The 17,049-nt window shown below is 41.3% G+C and overlaps 1 protein-coding gene across 2 annotated transcripts in view; it reads right to left on the reverse strand.

The window, feature by feature from the left end:
- LOC137322796 (F-BAR and double SH3 domains protein 2-like) overlaps positions 1-14,934 on the reverse strand; it is a 230,454-nt gene extending 215,520 nt beyond the window's left edge. Inside the window, exons 1-2 of one of the 2 annotated variants that reach the window (XM_067985865.1) lie at positions 14,513-14,934; positions 13,566-13,663 (exon numbers count right to left, since the gene is read on the reverse strand). In XM_067985865.1, coding sequence (XP_067841966.1) covers positions 13,566-13,663; positions 14,513-14,533 — 119 coding nt within the window. In that variant the 5' untranslated portion in view covers positions 14,534-14,934. The remainder of the gene's footprint in view (positions 1-13,565; positions 13,664-14,512) is intronic. The other variant, XM_067985866.1, reaches the window with a different exon arrangement.
- Positions 14,935-17,049: the final 2,115 nt, after the last annotated feature.

Raw genomic sequence — 17,049 nt, forward strand, 5'->3', positions numbered from 1 at the left:
GGCTGGGGGGGGGGGGGGGGGGCGGGGAGGCGTCAGGAAATCATTCCTACAAAATCGCTTACAATGCCAAGTACTCAACCGCGCAAATGTGGCAAATCACCAAGTTGAAGCTAGGTGCTTCCCCACAGAAAGGAAAGGCAAGTATTCTCCTAAGTCACTCGTGTTGCCCTCTGAGCAGCACTGGCGATTGCCTGAGACCAGTCTGCTTACTCAGCGCAGGTGGCATATGCACTAAGATACTCAATTGGGCAAATTGGAAAAAAATTACTTACTAAAATGTTTTACCCATCCCCTGCCACATAACAACAAAAGCTACCTCTATACAACACTGGCATCTACCAGACAATGTGGAAAATTGCCCAGGTATGTCCTGTCCACAAAAAGCAGGACAAATCCAATCCGGCCAATTACCGCCCCATCAATCTACTCTCAATCAACAAAGTGATGGAAGCTGTCGTCGACAGTGCTATCAAGCGGCACTTACTCACCAATAACCTGCTCACCGATGCTTAGTTTGGGTTCCGCCAGGACTACTCGGCTCCAGACCTCATTACAGCCTTGGTCCAAACATGGACAAAACAGCTGAATTCCAGAGGTGAGGTGAGAGTAACTGTCCTTGAGATCAAGGCAGCATTTGACAGAGTGTGGCACCAAGGAGCCCTGGTAAAATTGAAGTCAATGGGAATCAGGGGGAAAACTCTCTTGTGGCTGGTGTCATACCTAGCACAAAGGAAAATGGTAGTGGTTGTTGGAGGCCAATCATCTCAGCCCCAGGGCTTTGCTGCAGGAGTTCCTCAGGGCAATGTCCTAGGCCCAACCACCTTCAGCTGCTTCATCAATGACCTTCCCTCCATCATAAGGTCAGAAATGGGGACGTTCACCGATGATTGCACAGTGTTCAATTCCATTCGCAACCCCTCAAATAATGAAGCAGTCCGTGCCCACATGCAGCAAGACCTGGACAACATCCAGGCTTGGGCTCATAAGTGACAAGTGCCAGGCAATGACCATCACCAACAAGAGAGAGTATAACCACCTCCCCTTGACATTCAACGGCATTACCATCGCCGAATCCCCCACCAGCAACATCCTGGGGGTCACCATTGACCAGAAACTTAACTGGACCAGCCATATAAATACTGTGGATACAAGAGGCTGGGTATTCTGCAGTGAGTTACTCACCTCCCGACTCCCCAAAGCCTTTCCGCCACCTACAAGGCACAACTCAGGAGTGCGATGGAATACTCTCCACTTGCCTGGACGAGTGTAGCTCCAACAACACTCAAGAAGCTCGACACCAAAAAGGACAAAGCAGCCTGCATGATTGGCACCCCATTCACTCCCTTCACCACTGGCGCACAGTGGCTGCAGTGTGTACCATCTACAGGATGCACTGCAGCAACTCGCCAAGGCTTCTTCGACAGCACCTCCCAAACCCGCAACCTCTACCACCTAGAAGGACAAGAGCAGCAGGTACATGGGAACAACACCACCTGCACGTTCCCCTCCAAGTCACACACCATCCCGACTTGGAAATATATCGCTGTTCCTTCATCGTCGCTGGGTCAAAATCCTGGAACTCCCTTCCTAACAGCACAGTGGGAGAACCGTCACCACACGGACTACAGCGGTTCAAGGCAGCGACTCACCACCACCTTCTCAAGGGCAATTAGGGATGGGCAATAAATGCCAGCCTCGCCAGCGACGCCCACATCCCATGAACAAATTTTTTTAAATCCCCCCAGCATACAAAAAGTTTCCAATGAATAACCTCTACAAATGCTTCAGGAACAAAGGCAAAGGGAATCACCGGGATACATAGAATAATATACAGAAACATGTTAAAAAGGGTGATCAGCAGGGAAAAGGGACCCCTAGAAAAAAGTTATAAAGGCAAAACATAACAGTAAAAAAATAGTACCACTATGGATGAGAGAGCAGTCAGAGAAGAGGCGAGAACTATAAAAGATGAAAATAGGCTCAAAACTGAGGATAATCCAAAAATATTAAACATTCTGAATGATTATTTCCTCCAATTCACGAGGGAAGACATGAGAAACATGCCCTTCCCCAGAGATAACCCAGGCAAAAATCAGTGATTTCAATATAAATGAGACGGAAATCTTAAAAAGCCCACAAAACAAATAAATCTCCTAGAATTGGTAGTATTCATCCCAGAGTGCTGAAAGAGACAAGAGAGGAAATCTGTGTGAGGCTTTGACAATTGACACAATGGAGTCACTGGATGCTGGGGCGGTATCAGTAGATTGAAAACGCGCTAACGTGGTAACCATATTCAAAAAGGGTGACAACACAGACACAGGCAACTACAGACCCATTAGTCTTACTTCAATTCAATTTAAAATAATGGAATTAATTATCAGGAGTAAACTTGATTATAGGTACATAATAACCTAAACAGGACTGAACAGGGATTCTGAATGAAGTGGGCCAGTCTGGTCAACTTCAACTTCTTTGAGGAAGTGAGAACTCAAATGAACTGTGGAAAGGCCTATAACATGGTTATACTGTACTTCCGAAAAGTATTTGACAAACTTCCACATAAGAGACTTACCGATTTAAAGGGCAGAACAGGAAAGAATACAATCAGAGCCCAAAGATAGACATAAACATTTAAGTATTTTTTGATAAGCTTAAACTTCATAGCAACCAATCAACATTGTGTGTGTGCTTCAGACACTTTCTAAGAGGCAAAACTTTTAATTATAGTTAGATAAGTTTGATAAAACTGAATCCATTCCAAAATGTATTGCACAAAATGTGATTACTTACAGGCACATAGTATTTTCCAACTAGTATCACTTTAAGTAATTACGTCAATAAGGAAAGAAAAATAATCACTCAAGTAATAAAAAATGCCCTTCCCTTGAGCACAATGATAAACAAAGCTGCAATAGTCAAAGTGTATCATAATTATCTTTCAAATCATTTGGCATTTTAGACTTGTGCGATTACGACAACACTTTTCCATCACCTTCCTGGCCTCAGTATTTTTTCATTATTGCCACCCTGACCACAGACCATTCCTGAGTTTTCAGGTTTCTAATCATGCTGTAATATAATGCTGCTCTAGACACTGGGGAAATGGGCAAGAAAAAACAGGGGGAGGAGCTGGCTGGCTTTATGGGCATCACACCAACTTATTTTCCTCGCCCCTGTTGGCAAAGCAGCCAAACTCCTCCACAGACAGTCCACCGAGACCAGAAACCTGACAATCACAACCACCTGCTGTCTGGTTGACAATTTTGTTTGAGTAAATCAGTTGACTTTTGATGCTTTCAATCTCAGGGTCCAGAATCATAGCCATTCTTTCAATTCTCAACACCTAGTTAAAACAGTACAAGTTCAATATTTCTACATGCTTAAATATAGGATAGTCAGTTTCATTGAAAAGGCAGCATCCTGCAACATATCTTCACTCAATCATAAGGTCAAGAGTAGAGCAATGCGCTAACTACTCCACAATGTTCAGTTCCATTAACAAGTCCTCTGATAATGAAGCAATCCATGCCAGCCTAAGCAGAATTTGGATAACAGCCAGGCTTGGGCTGACAAGTGGCAGAAAATATTTGCGCCACATAAGTGGTGGGCAATGACCGTCTCAAACAAGAGAAAGCCCAGCCACCACCTCCTAATTTTCACTGTTCTATATAGAACAGCTTCCATGCAAATCAATTTTATAAGCATTGAATATTGATTCATGATGGCAGCCAAAATATATCTGCCTGCCTAGGACATGACTGATTCAGTGTATTAAAATACTGAATATAAAAGGTCCTCTCCTCCTTTTAAAAAAAAAATACTGTTTTATTTTAAGTATCTTGGACTGCTGCTTTTATGTGAATTTTCTTTCAAAAACTGACCTTGATCAGTAGTGCAGTAATATACTACATTGATCTTCCACAGAAAATGCCACCAAGTGGTAGGATTTGACAAATTCCTGATATTGGCTGTGCCATCTGGGTGACATGTCAAGTGAAGACTCTTCCCCAAAGGGACTGAGGAAAACTAATGGCAAAATAACTTAAGGACAATTTTCGCATAACTCCTAGCAACTGGATTAAAAGCAAAATTCTAGATGTGGGCCTTCTCACCAGCCTACCCTTTTAACTGGTGAATAGGCACTTTTGAAGAGGAAGGAAGGAGGAATACACTTACTGGGTCTATGTTCATGATTTCCCATCAACTGAATTCCCAAAGTCAGGCATACATAAAGGGGAGGCACTAAATAATGACCACATACTTTCCACAGGGAAAGAGGGAGGGGGGGGGGGAAACATTTAGGTTCTGAAAGTCTTTTTTAAAAAAAAATCTAGAATATGCAGATAAAGCAAATCAATACCCAGTACAGATTTTTTTTTTAAATAAAGTTTTGCTCTTTTATCTACATAGAAATTACAACACAGCCCTTGTCTGCATTTACCCTCTACATAAGCAATTAGTTCCAAGCACATTTATCCATCCCATTCCAATATCCCTTCAACTACCTATCCAATCTGATCTTCAATGTTGACAGTTTGTGCCTCAACCACTAACCCTGGAAATGAATTGCACAGCCTCACAACTCTGTGTGAAGAAGTTTCTCTTGCCCTCTGTTCTAAATCTCTTGCATTTAATCTTTTAAGTATGGCCCCTTGTTCTTGACCCCATAACTACTGAAAACAGTCTGCTTCTATCTATCCAGTCCCATTCTTTCATAATTAGCTCTACCTCCTACTTTGATGTCATCAGCAACTTTTGACACCATTCCCTCTAGGCCTATATCAAAATCACTGATACATAGTGAACATAATAACTGTTTCTCACACTGCTATTGAGGATCATAAAATATTTAAGAACATAAGAAACAGGAGGAGTATGCCACACAGCCCCTCGAGTCTGCAATACGATCATGGCTGATCTTCTACCTCAACTCCACTTTTCCGCCCGATCCCCATATCCTTTGATTCCCTTAGAGTCCAAAAATCTATCGATCTCAGACTTGAATATACTCAATGACTCAGCATCCACAGCCCTCTGAGGTAGAGAATTCCAAATATTCACGACTCTGCATGAAGAAATTCCTTCTCATCTCAGTCCTAAATATCCGTCCCCTTATCCTGAGACTATGTCCCCTAGTTCTAGTCTCTCCAGCCAGGGGAAACATCCTCTCAGCGTCTACCCATTCCGGCCCTCTTAGAATCTTCACTGGATACAGATATGGTGCCAGAGGATGGGAGGACTGCTAACATTGTACCATTGTTTAAAAAGGGAGCGAGGGACAGGCCAAGTAATTACAGGCCATTCGGTCTAACTCGGTGGTGGGCAAATTATTGGAATCGATTCTGAGGGACAGGCTAAACAGTCACTTAGAAAGGCATGGAGTAATCAAGGACAGTCAGCATGGATTTGTTAAGGGAAGGTCGTGTCTGACTAACTTGATTGAATTTTTTGAGGAAATAACAAGGAGGGTCGATGAAGGTAGTGCATTTGATGTAGTCTACATGGATTTTAGCAAGGCTTTTGACAAGGTTACAAGCCCATGGGATCCAAGGGAGAGTGGCAAGTTGGATCCAAAATTGGCTCAACGGCAGGAAGCAAAGGGTAATGGTCGACGGGTGTTTTTGTGACTAGAAGGCTGTTTCCAGTGGGGTTCTGCAGGGCTCTGTACTAGGTCCCTTGCTTTTTGTGATTTATATTAATGATTTAGACTTAAATGTAGGGGGCACGATTAAAACGTTTGCAGATGATACAAAAATTGGCCATGTGATGAGGAAAGCTGTGGACTGCAGGAAGATACCAATGGACTGGTCAGGTGGGCAGAAAAGTGGCAAATAGAATTCAATCTGGAGAAGTGTGAGGTAATGCATTTCGGGAAGCCAAACAAGGCAAGGGAGTACACAATAAATGGGAGGATACTAGGAGATGTAGAGGAAGTGAGGGACCTTGGAGTGCATGTTCACAGATCCTTGAAGGTAGCAGGACAGGTAGATAAGGTGTTTAAAAAGGTATATGGAATATTTTCCCTTATTAGCGGAGGCACAGAATATAAGAGCAAGGAGGCTATGCTGGAACTGTATAAAACACTGGTTAGACCACAGCTTGAGTACTGTGTACAGTTCTGGTCACCACATTACAAGAAGGATGTAATTGCAATAGTCAGGGTACAGAGGAGATTTACGAGGATGTTGCCAGGACCGAAGAATTTTAGCTATGAGGAAAGATTGGATAGGCCGGGGTTGTTCTCTTTGGAACAGAGAAGGCTGAGAGGTGATTTGATTGAGATGTACAAAATTATGAGGGGCCTAGATAGAGTGGATAGGAAGGAACTACTTCCCTTAGCAGAGAGTCAATAACCAGGCGGCATAGATTTTAAGTGATTAGTAGAAGGATTAGAAGGGAGCTGAAGAAAATTTTTTTCACTCAGAGGGTGGTAGGGGTCTGGAACTCACTGCGTGAAAGGGTGGTAGAGGCAGAAACTCTCAACTCATTTAACAAGTACCTGGATGTGCACCTGAAGTGCTGTGACCTACAAGGCTACGGACCAAGTGCTGGAAAGTGGGATTAGGCTGGATGACTCATTTTCAGCCGGCATGGACACAATGGGCTGAATGGCCTCCTTCTGTGCCATAAATTTTCTATGATTCTTATCTTATATGTTTCAATGAGATCACCTCAAGGCCAACATACCATTTGCTTTTCTAATTGATTGCTGTACCTGCATGTTAACTTTGTGTTTTGTGTACAAGGACACCGAAATCCCTCTGAACAAAAACATTTAATAGTTTCTCACCATTTAAAAAATATTCCATTTCTCTATTTTTCCCACCGAAGTGAATAACCTCACATTTCAGGAGGTCTCACACCAGTTACTTTGAATAATGGTAATGGGTTCACTAAATGCTAACTGAAATGTAAAAAAATAAAATCCAACAAGGAAAGGTTGAATAAAAAGCAAAATACTGCAGATGCTGGACATCTGAAACAAAAACAGAAAACACTCAGGTGAGGCAGCATCTGAGAACAAAAATCAACATTTTGGGTGGCAGCCTTGGCTCAGAGGTAGCGCTCACTTCTGAGCCAAACACTTGAACACATAATCTAATGCTGTCGCTTCAACTAAGGGAGTGCTGCACTATCAGAGGTGTCGTCTTTCAGATTAGACGTTAAACCAAAGTCCCATCAGCCTTCCCAAGTGGATATAAAAGATCCCACAGCACTATTCGAAGAAAAGCAGGAAGTTTTTCCTGGTGAACTGACCAATGTTTATTCCCTGACCGACATCACTAAAAACTAATAATCTCATAAATTATCTCAATGCTAATTGTGGGACCTTGCTGTATGCAAATTATCTACTGCATTTCCCAATTTCTCTTTATTCACACTTTTAAAATAGTATTCAATGAAGGTCTGAATACCTAGTGATAAAATCCATCAATATTTTGGCTCATTTTATTTGTTAAATGCAAATTTAATTGAGTATCTTTCTCATGACCAGGAAGGAGGGGGACAGTGGGTGGCAAGAACGATCTCTGATTGAAATATATAAAATTGGTATTAAAAAAATTACCAGATATCAATTATGCATCCAAAAGCAGTAGCTCAATACTACGTAGTGCATCAAATGGTTCCCCAATAACCACACTTGCTAAATGTTGCCACAGAAATGGTCTCAGGATTGTATCATAAAAACAGATGGAATTTCATTTCATCCTACCCTTTTACCCCCAAACAAAAACTTGTTCTCTATAAAGCATAGAATGGTTACAGCACAGGAAGCCGTCATTTGGCCCATCATGGAAACAGATGTCAAACATATCGCATTAAAACTAATGTGCACTGAAGTACAAAAGCCATTATATCTTAAATCTCAATACCAGCGCAAAAACGGGCAAATTGCAACATGAAGTAACAAAATGAAGTGTGCCAGATTTTATGACAGCATGGGAGAAGAAATGTGATGCCATTGTGAACACCAGAAATACTCCTGGAACATGGACTAATGATATTGCTTTACACTGAGGCATAACAAATCCACTGACAAATTGATTAGACATTCCTTTCCCTCGTATTTCAACAAGGGCTAGGATGGCCATCGATGTAACTAAAAAAAATTTCATGCACATACAAGATTTCTACTACAAGAATGCAACCAAAAAGAGGCAAATATTTTGGAAACTAAACTTGTATAGAAAAACAGTCCCAATAAAATCATACTATAATTATAAACAGATACTTCTTTAATAGTTCTGAAAAAATAATTACTCAATGCCTGCTTATAAGCTTACAGAAGACAAACCCAAACCAAAAAAAAATTAAACTTACTTCACCATCTAAACATATTTGTACATACTCTAACAAATCTTAATCATAAAATAGAAGCTTTTTCTACATCTGCACAGAAACTGACAGTGCTTGTATCAAAAAGGGAAAAATTGTCACTGAATGAAAAAGACATTCTAATAATGAAATGTTCCTCAGTTGGAAGAGTATCTCATTCCATTTCAAGAATTTTCATAAAGTTAAGAACATTTTTGTTTTACTCAAATTGAGGTGGGAGGAAAAATATGTACTATATTTTAGAAAAAAAGTTAATTTCGAGGCTGCTGAAGAGAGTATCATTGTCAGGGTGTGTAAACTCCGATATCATATTTCTGACACAACTTAAAACACACCCAACTGCTTCATAGCTTTCTAGCCCTCGTCCAGCTATCTTTTATTCTCTAAATAGAAGATTGTAATTGTTAATTTTCACTGTATTTCCAGTTTGTTTGGGACCCTAATTCAAACCAATGATTTCTTACGGACATATGACAGATCAGCCAAACTGACTTATGTAACAACGGTCACTGCATTTTAAGTTAATTTACTGCATGTGAAGTGCTTTTAGAGGTTTGACATGTGATAATACATTATATATGTGCAGATTTTTCTTTTAGTAAGCTACTATTCAGTCTAAATTGAATTGTGATTTATAGCAGGCATCTATTTACAAATACTGTTAAATAGACCAATAACATTTTTAACCTTGAGGTGTCTCTGCATCCAGACACAGAATTACAATTTAAAATAATGGTACTTATTGAACAGATTTAAAGAATTATCAATTCAAGGCACACTGAAGGTTTAAAAGAAATGCTTATCTCAATTAGTGTTTCTGGATTGCTACTGCATTAAAAAGAGAGCCACAATAAGAACATCAGAAATAGGAGCAGGGGTAGGCCATATGGCCCCTCGAGCCTGCTCCACCATTCAATAAGATCATGGCTGATCTTCAATCTTAACTCCACTTTCCCGTCCAATCCCCATATCCCTTGATTTCCTTAGAGTCCAAAAATCTATCAGTCTCAATCTTGAATATACTCAACGACTGAGCATCCACAGCCCTCCGGGGTAGAGAATTCCAAATAGTCACAACTGAGTGAAGAAATTCCTCCTCATCTCAGTCCGAAACGTCCGACCCCTTATCCTGAGACTATGTCCCCTAGTTCTAGACTCTCCAGCAAGGGGACCCAACCTCTCAGCATCTACCCTGTCAAGCCCCCTCATAATCTTATATGTTTCAATGCAGTCACCTCTCATTCTTCTAAACTCCAGAGAGTATAGGCCCATTCCACTCAATCTTACCTCATAGGACAACCCTCTCATCCCAGAGATCAATCTAGTGAACCTTCGTTGCACCACCACTAAAGCAATTATATCCTTCCTTAGGTAAGGAGAACAAAACTGCACATAGTACTCCAGTTGTGATCTCAACAAAGCCCTGTACAATTGCAGCAAAACTTCCTTACCCTTGTACTCCAACCCCATTGCAATAAAGGCCAACGTACCATCTGCCTTCCTAATTGCTTGCTGTACCTGCATATTAACTTTCTGTGATTCGTGTACAAGGACACATAACTCCCTCTGAACACCAACATTTAATAGTGTCTCATCATTTAAAAAAATGCTCCGTTTTTCAATTTTTTTCCCACCAAAGTGAATAACCTCACATTTCCCCACATTATACTCCGTCTGCCACCTTCTTGCCCAATCACTTAACCTGTCGATATCCGTTTGCAAACTCTGTGTCCTCCTCACAGCTTACTCTCCCACCTAGCTTTGCATCATCAGAAAATTGAATGCATTACATGCATAATTACATTACATAATATACCGATGCTCGATTTGGGTTCCGCCAGGACTACTCTGCTCCAGACCTCATTACAGCCTTGGTCCAAACATGGACAAAAGAGCTGAATTCCAGAGGTGAGGTGAGAGTGACTGCCCTTGACATCAAGGCAGCATTTGACCAAGTGTGGCACCAGAGAGCACTAGTAAAATTGGTCAATGGGAATCAGGGGGGAAAACTCTCCTGTGGCTGAAGTCATACCTAGCACAAAGGAAGATGGTAGTGGTTGTTGGAGGCCAATCATCTCAGCCCCAGGATTGCTGCAGGAGCTTCTCAGGGCAGTGTCCAAGGTCCAACCATCTTGAGCTGCTTCATCAATGACTTTCCCTCCATCATAAGGTCAGAAATGGGGATGTTCGCTGATGATTGCACAATGTTCAGTTCCATTTGCAACCCCTCAAATAATGAAGCAGTCCATGCCCGCATGCAACAAGACCTGGACAACATCAAGGCTTGGTCTGGTAAGTGGCAAGTAACATTCGCGCCAGACAAAATGCCAAGCAATGACCATCTCCAACAAGAGAGAGTCTAACCACCTCCCTTTGACATTCAATGGCATTACCATCACCGAATCCCCCACTATCAACATCCTGGGGGTCACCATTGACCAGAAACTTAACTGGACCAGCCATATAAATACTGTGGCTACAAGAGCAGGTCAGAGGCTGGGTATTCTGTAGCGAGTGACTCACCTCCTGACTCACTAAAGCCTTTCCACCATCTGCAAGGCAGAATTCAGGAGTGTGATGAAATACTCTCCACTTGCCTGGATGAGTGCAGCTCCAACAACATTCGAGAAGCTCAACACCATCTAGGACAAAGCAGCCCATCCACCACCGCGCACCGTGGCTGCAGGGTGCATGATCCACAGGATGCACTGCAGCAACTCGCCAAGGCTTCTTCGACAGCATCTCCCAAACCTGTGACCTGTACCACCTAGAATGACAAGGGCAGCAGGCACATGGGAACAACACCTGCACGTTCCCCCCCAAGTCACATACCATCCCGACTTGGAAATATATCGCAGTTCCTTCATTGTCGCTGGGTCAAAATCCTGGAATTCCCTACCTAACAGCACTGTGGGAGAACCTTCACCACACGGACTGCAGCGGTTCAAGAAGGCGGCTCACCACCACCTTCTCAAGGGCAATTAGGGATGGGCAATAAATGCTGGCCTTGCCAGCGACGCCCACATCCCATGAACGAATAAAAAAAAACTCGGTCCCTTCATCTAAGTGATTAATATAGATTGTAAATAGCTGAGGCCCAAGCACCGATCCTTGCAGCACCCCACTAGTTATAGCCTGCCAATTTGAAAATGACCCATTTATTCCTGCTCTGTTTTCTGTCCTTTAACCAATCTTCTATCCATGCTAATATATTACCTCCAACCCCATGAGCCCTTATCTTGTACAACAACCTTTTATGTGGCACCTTATTGAATGCCTTTTCAAAATCCAAATATAGTATATCCACTAGTTCCCCTTTATCTACCCTGCTAGTTACATCCTCAAAAAACTAATAAATGTCAAACATGATTTCCCTAGTACCCTGTTGCCTCTTCCTTAATATTGGATTGCAGCATTTTTCCGATGACCGACATCAGGCTAACTGGTCTGGAGTTCCCTGTTTTCTCTCTCCCTCCTTTCTTGAATAGTGGAGTTACATTTGCTACGTTCCAATCTATTGGGATCGCTCTAGAATCTAGGGAATTTTGGAAGATCACAACCAATACATCCACTATCTCTGCAGCCACCTCTTTTAGAACCCTAGGATGTAGGCCATCAGGTCCAGGAGATTGGTCAGCTTTTAATCCCATTAATTTCTCTAGTACTTTTTCTTTACTAATATTAATTACTTGAAGTTCCTCACTCTCATTAGACCCTTGGTCCCACACTATTTCTGGTATGTTTTTGTGTCTTCTACTGTGAAGACAGATACAAAATAATTGTTTAATGTCTCTGCCATTTCCTTATTCCCAATTATAATTTCTCCTGTCTCAGTCTCTAAGGGACCAACATTTACTTTCGTTACTCTCTTCCTTTTTACATACTTGTAGAAGCTCTTACAAGCTGTTTTTATATTTCTTGCTAGTTTACTCTCACATTCTATTTTCTCCCTAATCATCAATTTTTTGGTCATCCTTTGCTGGTTTCTAAAACTCTCCCAATCCTCAGACTTACTATTCTGCTTGGCAACATTATAAGCGTCTTCTAACACTATCCTTAACTTCTTTAGTTAGCCACGGATAGATCACTTTTCCCGTGGAGTTCTTATTTCTCAACGGAATGTACGTTCGTTGACAATTTTGAAATTTTTAAAAATGCTTACCATTGCTTATCTACCATCAAACCTTTTAATCTAATTTCCCAATCTACTTTAGCCAACTCACCCTTCATACTTATGCAAATGGCTTTAAGTTTAAGACTCTAGTTTCAGACTTAAGTATGTCACACTCAAACTCAATGTGAAATTCTCTCGTATTATGATCACTCTTCCCCAGAGGATTCCTTACTATGAGTATACTAATTAACCCATTGTCTCATTATTCAAGACAAGATCTAAAATAGCCTGTTCCCTGGTTGGTTCCATGACATATTATTCTACAAAACTGTGTGGGATGCATTCCAAGAACCCTCCTTCAAACTAACTTTGTCAATTTGATTTGTCCAGTCTATATGAATGTCTAATGGTGTGTGGATTAATGTAATGGTTTCACCTTTTAGCTGTTGAGAAACTAAATATTTGTCTACATGTAGTAAACAGCTCTTGTTTACAGCAAATGTACAATAAATTATATACATGTACTATGCAACCAGGAAGGAGAACTCATCATTTTTATACTGCCACCCACATACAGGGGAAAACTAGAATTGCAGTATTTGTCTTCCTGCTCATGTTTACGCAATGCCTGCATTAGTACCAATCATATTTCTGCGAAAGACACAAGGAAACTGAAAACTTGGATGGATGAAACTTTTCCAGATCACAAATGTAATAGTCTATAAAATGACCAAATACCATTTGTCAAGATACAAATGAAAATTTAAACAGGAAGATTACTGTAAAATATATGAAATTCAAAACACCTGTAAATATTCTTAAGTTCAATGTAATTACTAACACCTACAAGTACTCTCTTTCAGGTTAGGGAGAAGTGAATACAATTTTTAAGAAAAACCAGGATCCGCACGACAGACTGTAGATTACAAACATGCTTTTTAATCTTGTAATGAGGATAACATACTTGTGGAATTTTCAGTTTGGCACATCTGTTATACTCAACACAGTTTGGCCAACACGAGGAGGAAATTCTTTAATACTCGCACAATTCGTGATCTTTGTTTTGTTCCAGTCAGTAATGAAAGAAGAAAATAAATGTTTGAAATCTTACCTCAAATCTTCCAGTAAATCACATTCCCCCTGATGCTTCGCCTGAAGTTTAGTCATTTGCTCAGCATGGATGTTTTTTAGTTCTTGAGTAACTTTTACCTTCGATAAAAAAACACACCATTGCTTTAAGAAATAACAAAGCCATACAAATAAAATTATTTCCAAGCTGCAACTAAACCCACCAGCATACTGAGAACGTGAGAAACAAACATATGAAACAGCAGCATTTAAGTACAATTTTATGCCAACACACACCTTAGATTTCCCCAGAAAATCTGCACAAACATCACTATGTCTGAGAGGTAGTATAAAAATGTCCTACATCATGCAAATTGTGCGAAACATTTCAACCCGACACGTGAAATTTTAACGCAACAGCAATGGTCATTTAAACGATTTCAGGCAATTCTACCCTCGTGACATTTCACTTAGCGAAAAAGTCATTGATTTAAAGGAAGATTTATTCTACCACTTCCCATAAAGCGTCTTTCCTTGAACATCTACTCCGATTTCAATGATTTTAAAAGACAGTATTATGTATATTTTGGTCTATACTTCGACGCTTATATGATTCAAATGGATGAAGCGTAAAAAAACGCAAGGTTTCACAGAAAAATAATCCACTGCTCAGCCTCCAGAAAAACAATAACACCCCTCCTTTCACATGTAAATATCTCACCATCACCGTGATTTTAAACCGACTTCAGTCCACACTCTACATATTTACGTTCCAACACAAACACCAAAAATCATGTTAAGAAAAACTATCTATAAATATCTCACCGCAATAACCCAAAGATAAACAAATTAACACTTTTTAATTCAAAATATAAATCCAGAGGGTGCTTTTTAAATCTGAACACTAGGGACATTTTATTTTTCCCCTTCACGCATACGACATTTCTTTACAGCAGTGAATAAAGATGTCTGTTTCGGGAGCTGGCTCACCTTTCTCGGAGGAGGCTGCATGACGAATAACTGACGGGAATCATAAATCCGATATTGGGAGAAGAAAAGGAAAACCGAGGAGGAGAGAGATAGAAAGCCGCCGCCGTGCCACCCGCCGACGGGTAGAAGGGATTAGAGTGGGGAGAGGAAGAGGTGGTGGAGGAAGGAGGAGGGGAGGGGAGGAGGGGGGGGGAACAGAGAAGGGGTGAAAAGGAAGGAAACTGCGGTACGTGGGCTGCTTGTTTCTGAACCGGTTGAGAAGCAGAGGGAGAAAGAGAGAGACAGTGAGCGCGTCCTGGGTTTGCTGAGAATCACTCGGGCACCGCCATGATTCCCCCACACTCAACCACTCCACGAACAGACTCAATCAGAGAGAGAGAGAGAGAAAAATACCGAGCAGAAAGGAGGAGGAGGGGGCGGGGGGGTGTTGAACATTGACCACCAACAACCCAAGGTTCCGCCGCACAACAGCGACTTACAGCGGCCGCTACTGGAAAGAACACTTTAAAATAGGCAGCGAGGGGCGAGCAGGATTTTTTTTCCAATTAAAGAATGTCTTCGTGTCAAACGCGTCAGCGATAATCGAGCCCCGCGGGCGCCCCCGTTCGGAGACTCTAGGCCTCAGCCGTTGTTAGGCAACCAGCGCCCAGGGAAAGAGCAATCGACCTGGATCGTATCGATGGCTCGGCCCGATTGACCGGTTGATCGCCCACACAGAAACACAGTCTAATGCTGGAGGGCCAGCCTCATTAAGAAAAGGACACTGAGGTACATTGACTGAACAAGTCAAAAACTGTCTTCATGACGTGCAGAATGGGTGTGTAAATGGCAAATGAATTTCAATGTAGATGAGTGTGAGGTAGTACATTTTGGTAGGAGGCCACATACTCTTTGGAAAAGAAGAGTCAAAGTGAGGTAAGAGGCGCAAAGGGATCTTGGGGTTCAGAGTCACAAATCATTAAAAGTAGCAACGTAGGTTAACAAAGACATAAAAATGCAAATGTAAGGAATCTTACAACACCAGGTTATAGTCCAACAGTTTTATTTGAAAATCACAAGCTTTCGGAGGCTTTCTCCTTCGTCAGGTGAGTGTGGGATTCCATGAAGGTTACCGCATATATAGTCAGAGAACAATGCCTGGTGATTACAGATAATCTTTCCAACTGCCCATTGTCAAGGCAATCAGACAGAGACACATTACATACAGGACTACTGAATATACAAACGGTCCGAACCCAAAGACAGAGAGAGAGAGAGAGAAACATCCGAAAGGAAGAGAAAGAGAGAGAATGACCAGTTGTATTAAAAACAGATAACTCTTTTTTCGCTGGTGGGGTTACGTGTAGCGTAGTCCTGTATGTAATGTGTCTCTGTCTGATTGCCTTGACAACGGGCAGTTGGAAAGATTATCTGTAATCACCAGGCATTGTTCTCTGACTATATATGTGGTAACCTTCATGGTTACCTGACGAAGGAGAAAGCCTCCGAAAGCTTGTGATTTTCAAATAAAACTATTGGACTATAACCTGGTGTTGTCAGATTCCTTACATTTGTCCACCCCAGTCCATCACCGGCATCTCCACATCATAAAAATGCAAACAGCACTGGGATTCATTTCTAGAGGAATAGAATTCAAAAGCAGAGAAGTTATGTTAAACTTATATAGAACCTTAAATAAAAGCAGAAAATGCTGGAGAAGCTCATCAAAGTCAGGCAGCATGTCCACAGATGCTGCCTGACTTGCTGAGCTTCTCCAGCATTTTCTGCTTTTATTTCATATTTCCAGCATCTGCAGTATTTTGCTTTTGATTTAGATAGAACCTTGGTTGGACCTCTCTTAGAGTACTGTGCACAGTTCTGGTCTCCATTTTTCAAAAAATATAGAAGCATTGGAGGAAGTGCAAAAAAGATTTACAAGGATGATACCAGAACTGAGAGGCTACAACTGTCAGAGAACACTGAACAGGCTGGGGCTCTTTTCTCTAGAATAGAAAAGACTGAGAGGTGATCGGATAGAGGTCTTTAAAATTATGAAGGGGCTCAATAAGACATAGAGATGTTTCCACTTGTAAGGGAGTCCAAAACTAGGGGCCCTAAATATACGATAATCACTAATAAATCCAATAAAGAATTTAGGAGAAACTTCTTTACTCAGAGAGTGGTGAAAATGTGGAACTTGCTACCACATGGAGTGGTTGAGGCGAATAGCATAGATGCATTTAAGGGGAAGCTAGAAATGTACATGAGGGAGAAAGGAATAGAAGGATATAGTGATTAGGGTGAGATGAAGTAAGGTGGGAGGAGGCTCATGTGGAACATAAACACCAGCATTGACCTGATGAACCAAATGGCCTATTTCTGTGCTGCAAATTCTTTCTAAGATTCTGGGATTTTTACCAGTGTTCCACCTATTTTGTGCATGAAAACGTTAAACGAGTGATCTTACCAATTGGAATATTGACAGTGGGATTTTTATTAAAAAATAATGAGGCAGAGTATTATCATTAGGGTTAACAAATCAATCATTTTTGGTTCAA

The sequence above is a fragment of the Heptranchias perlo genome, chromosome 6, assembly GCF_035084215.1.
Source record: "Heptranchias perlo isolate sHepPer1 chromosome 6, sHepPer1.hap1, whole genome shotgun sequence".
Classification (NCBI taxonomy): Eukaryota; Metazoa; Chordata; class Chondrichthyes; order Hexanchiformes; family Hexanchidae; genus Heptranchias; species Heptranchias perlo.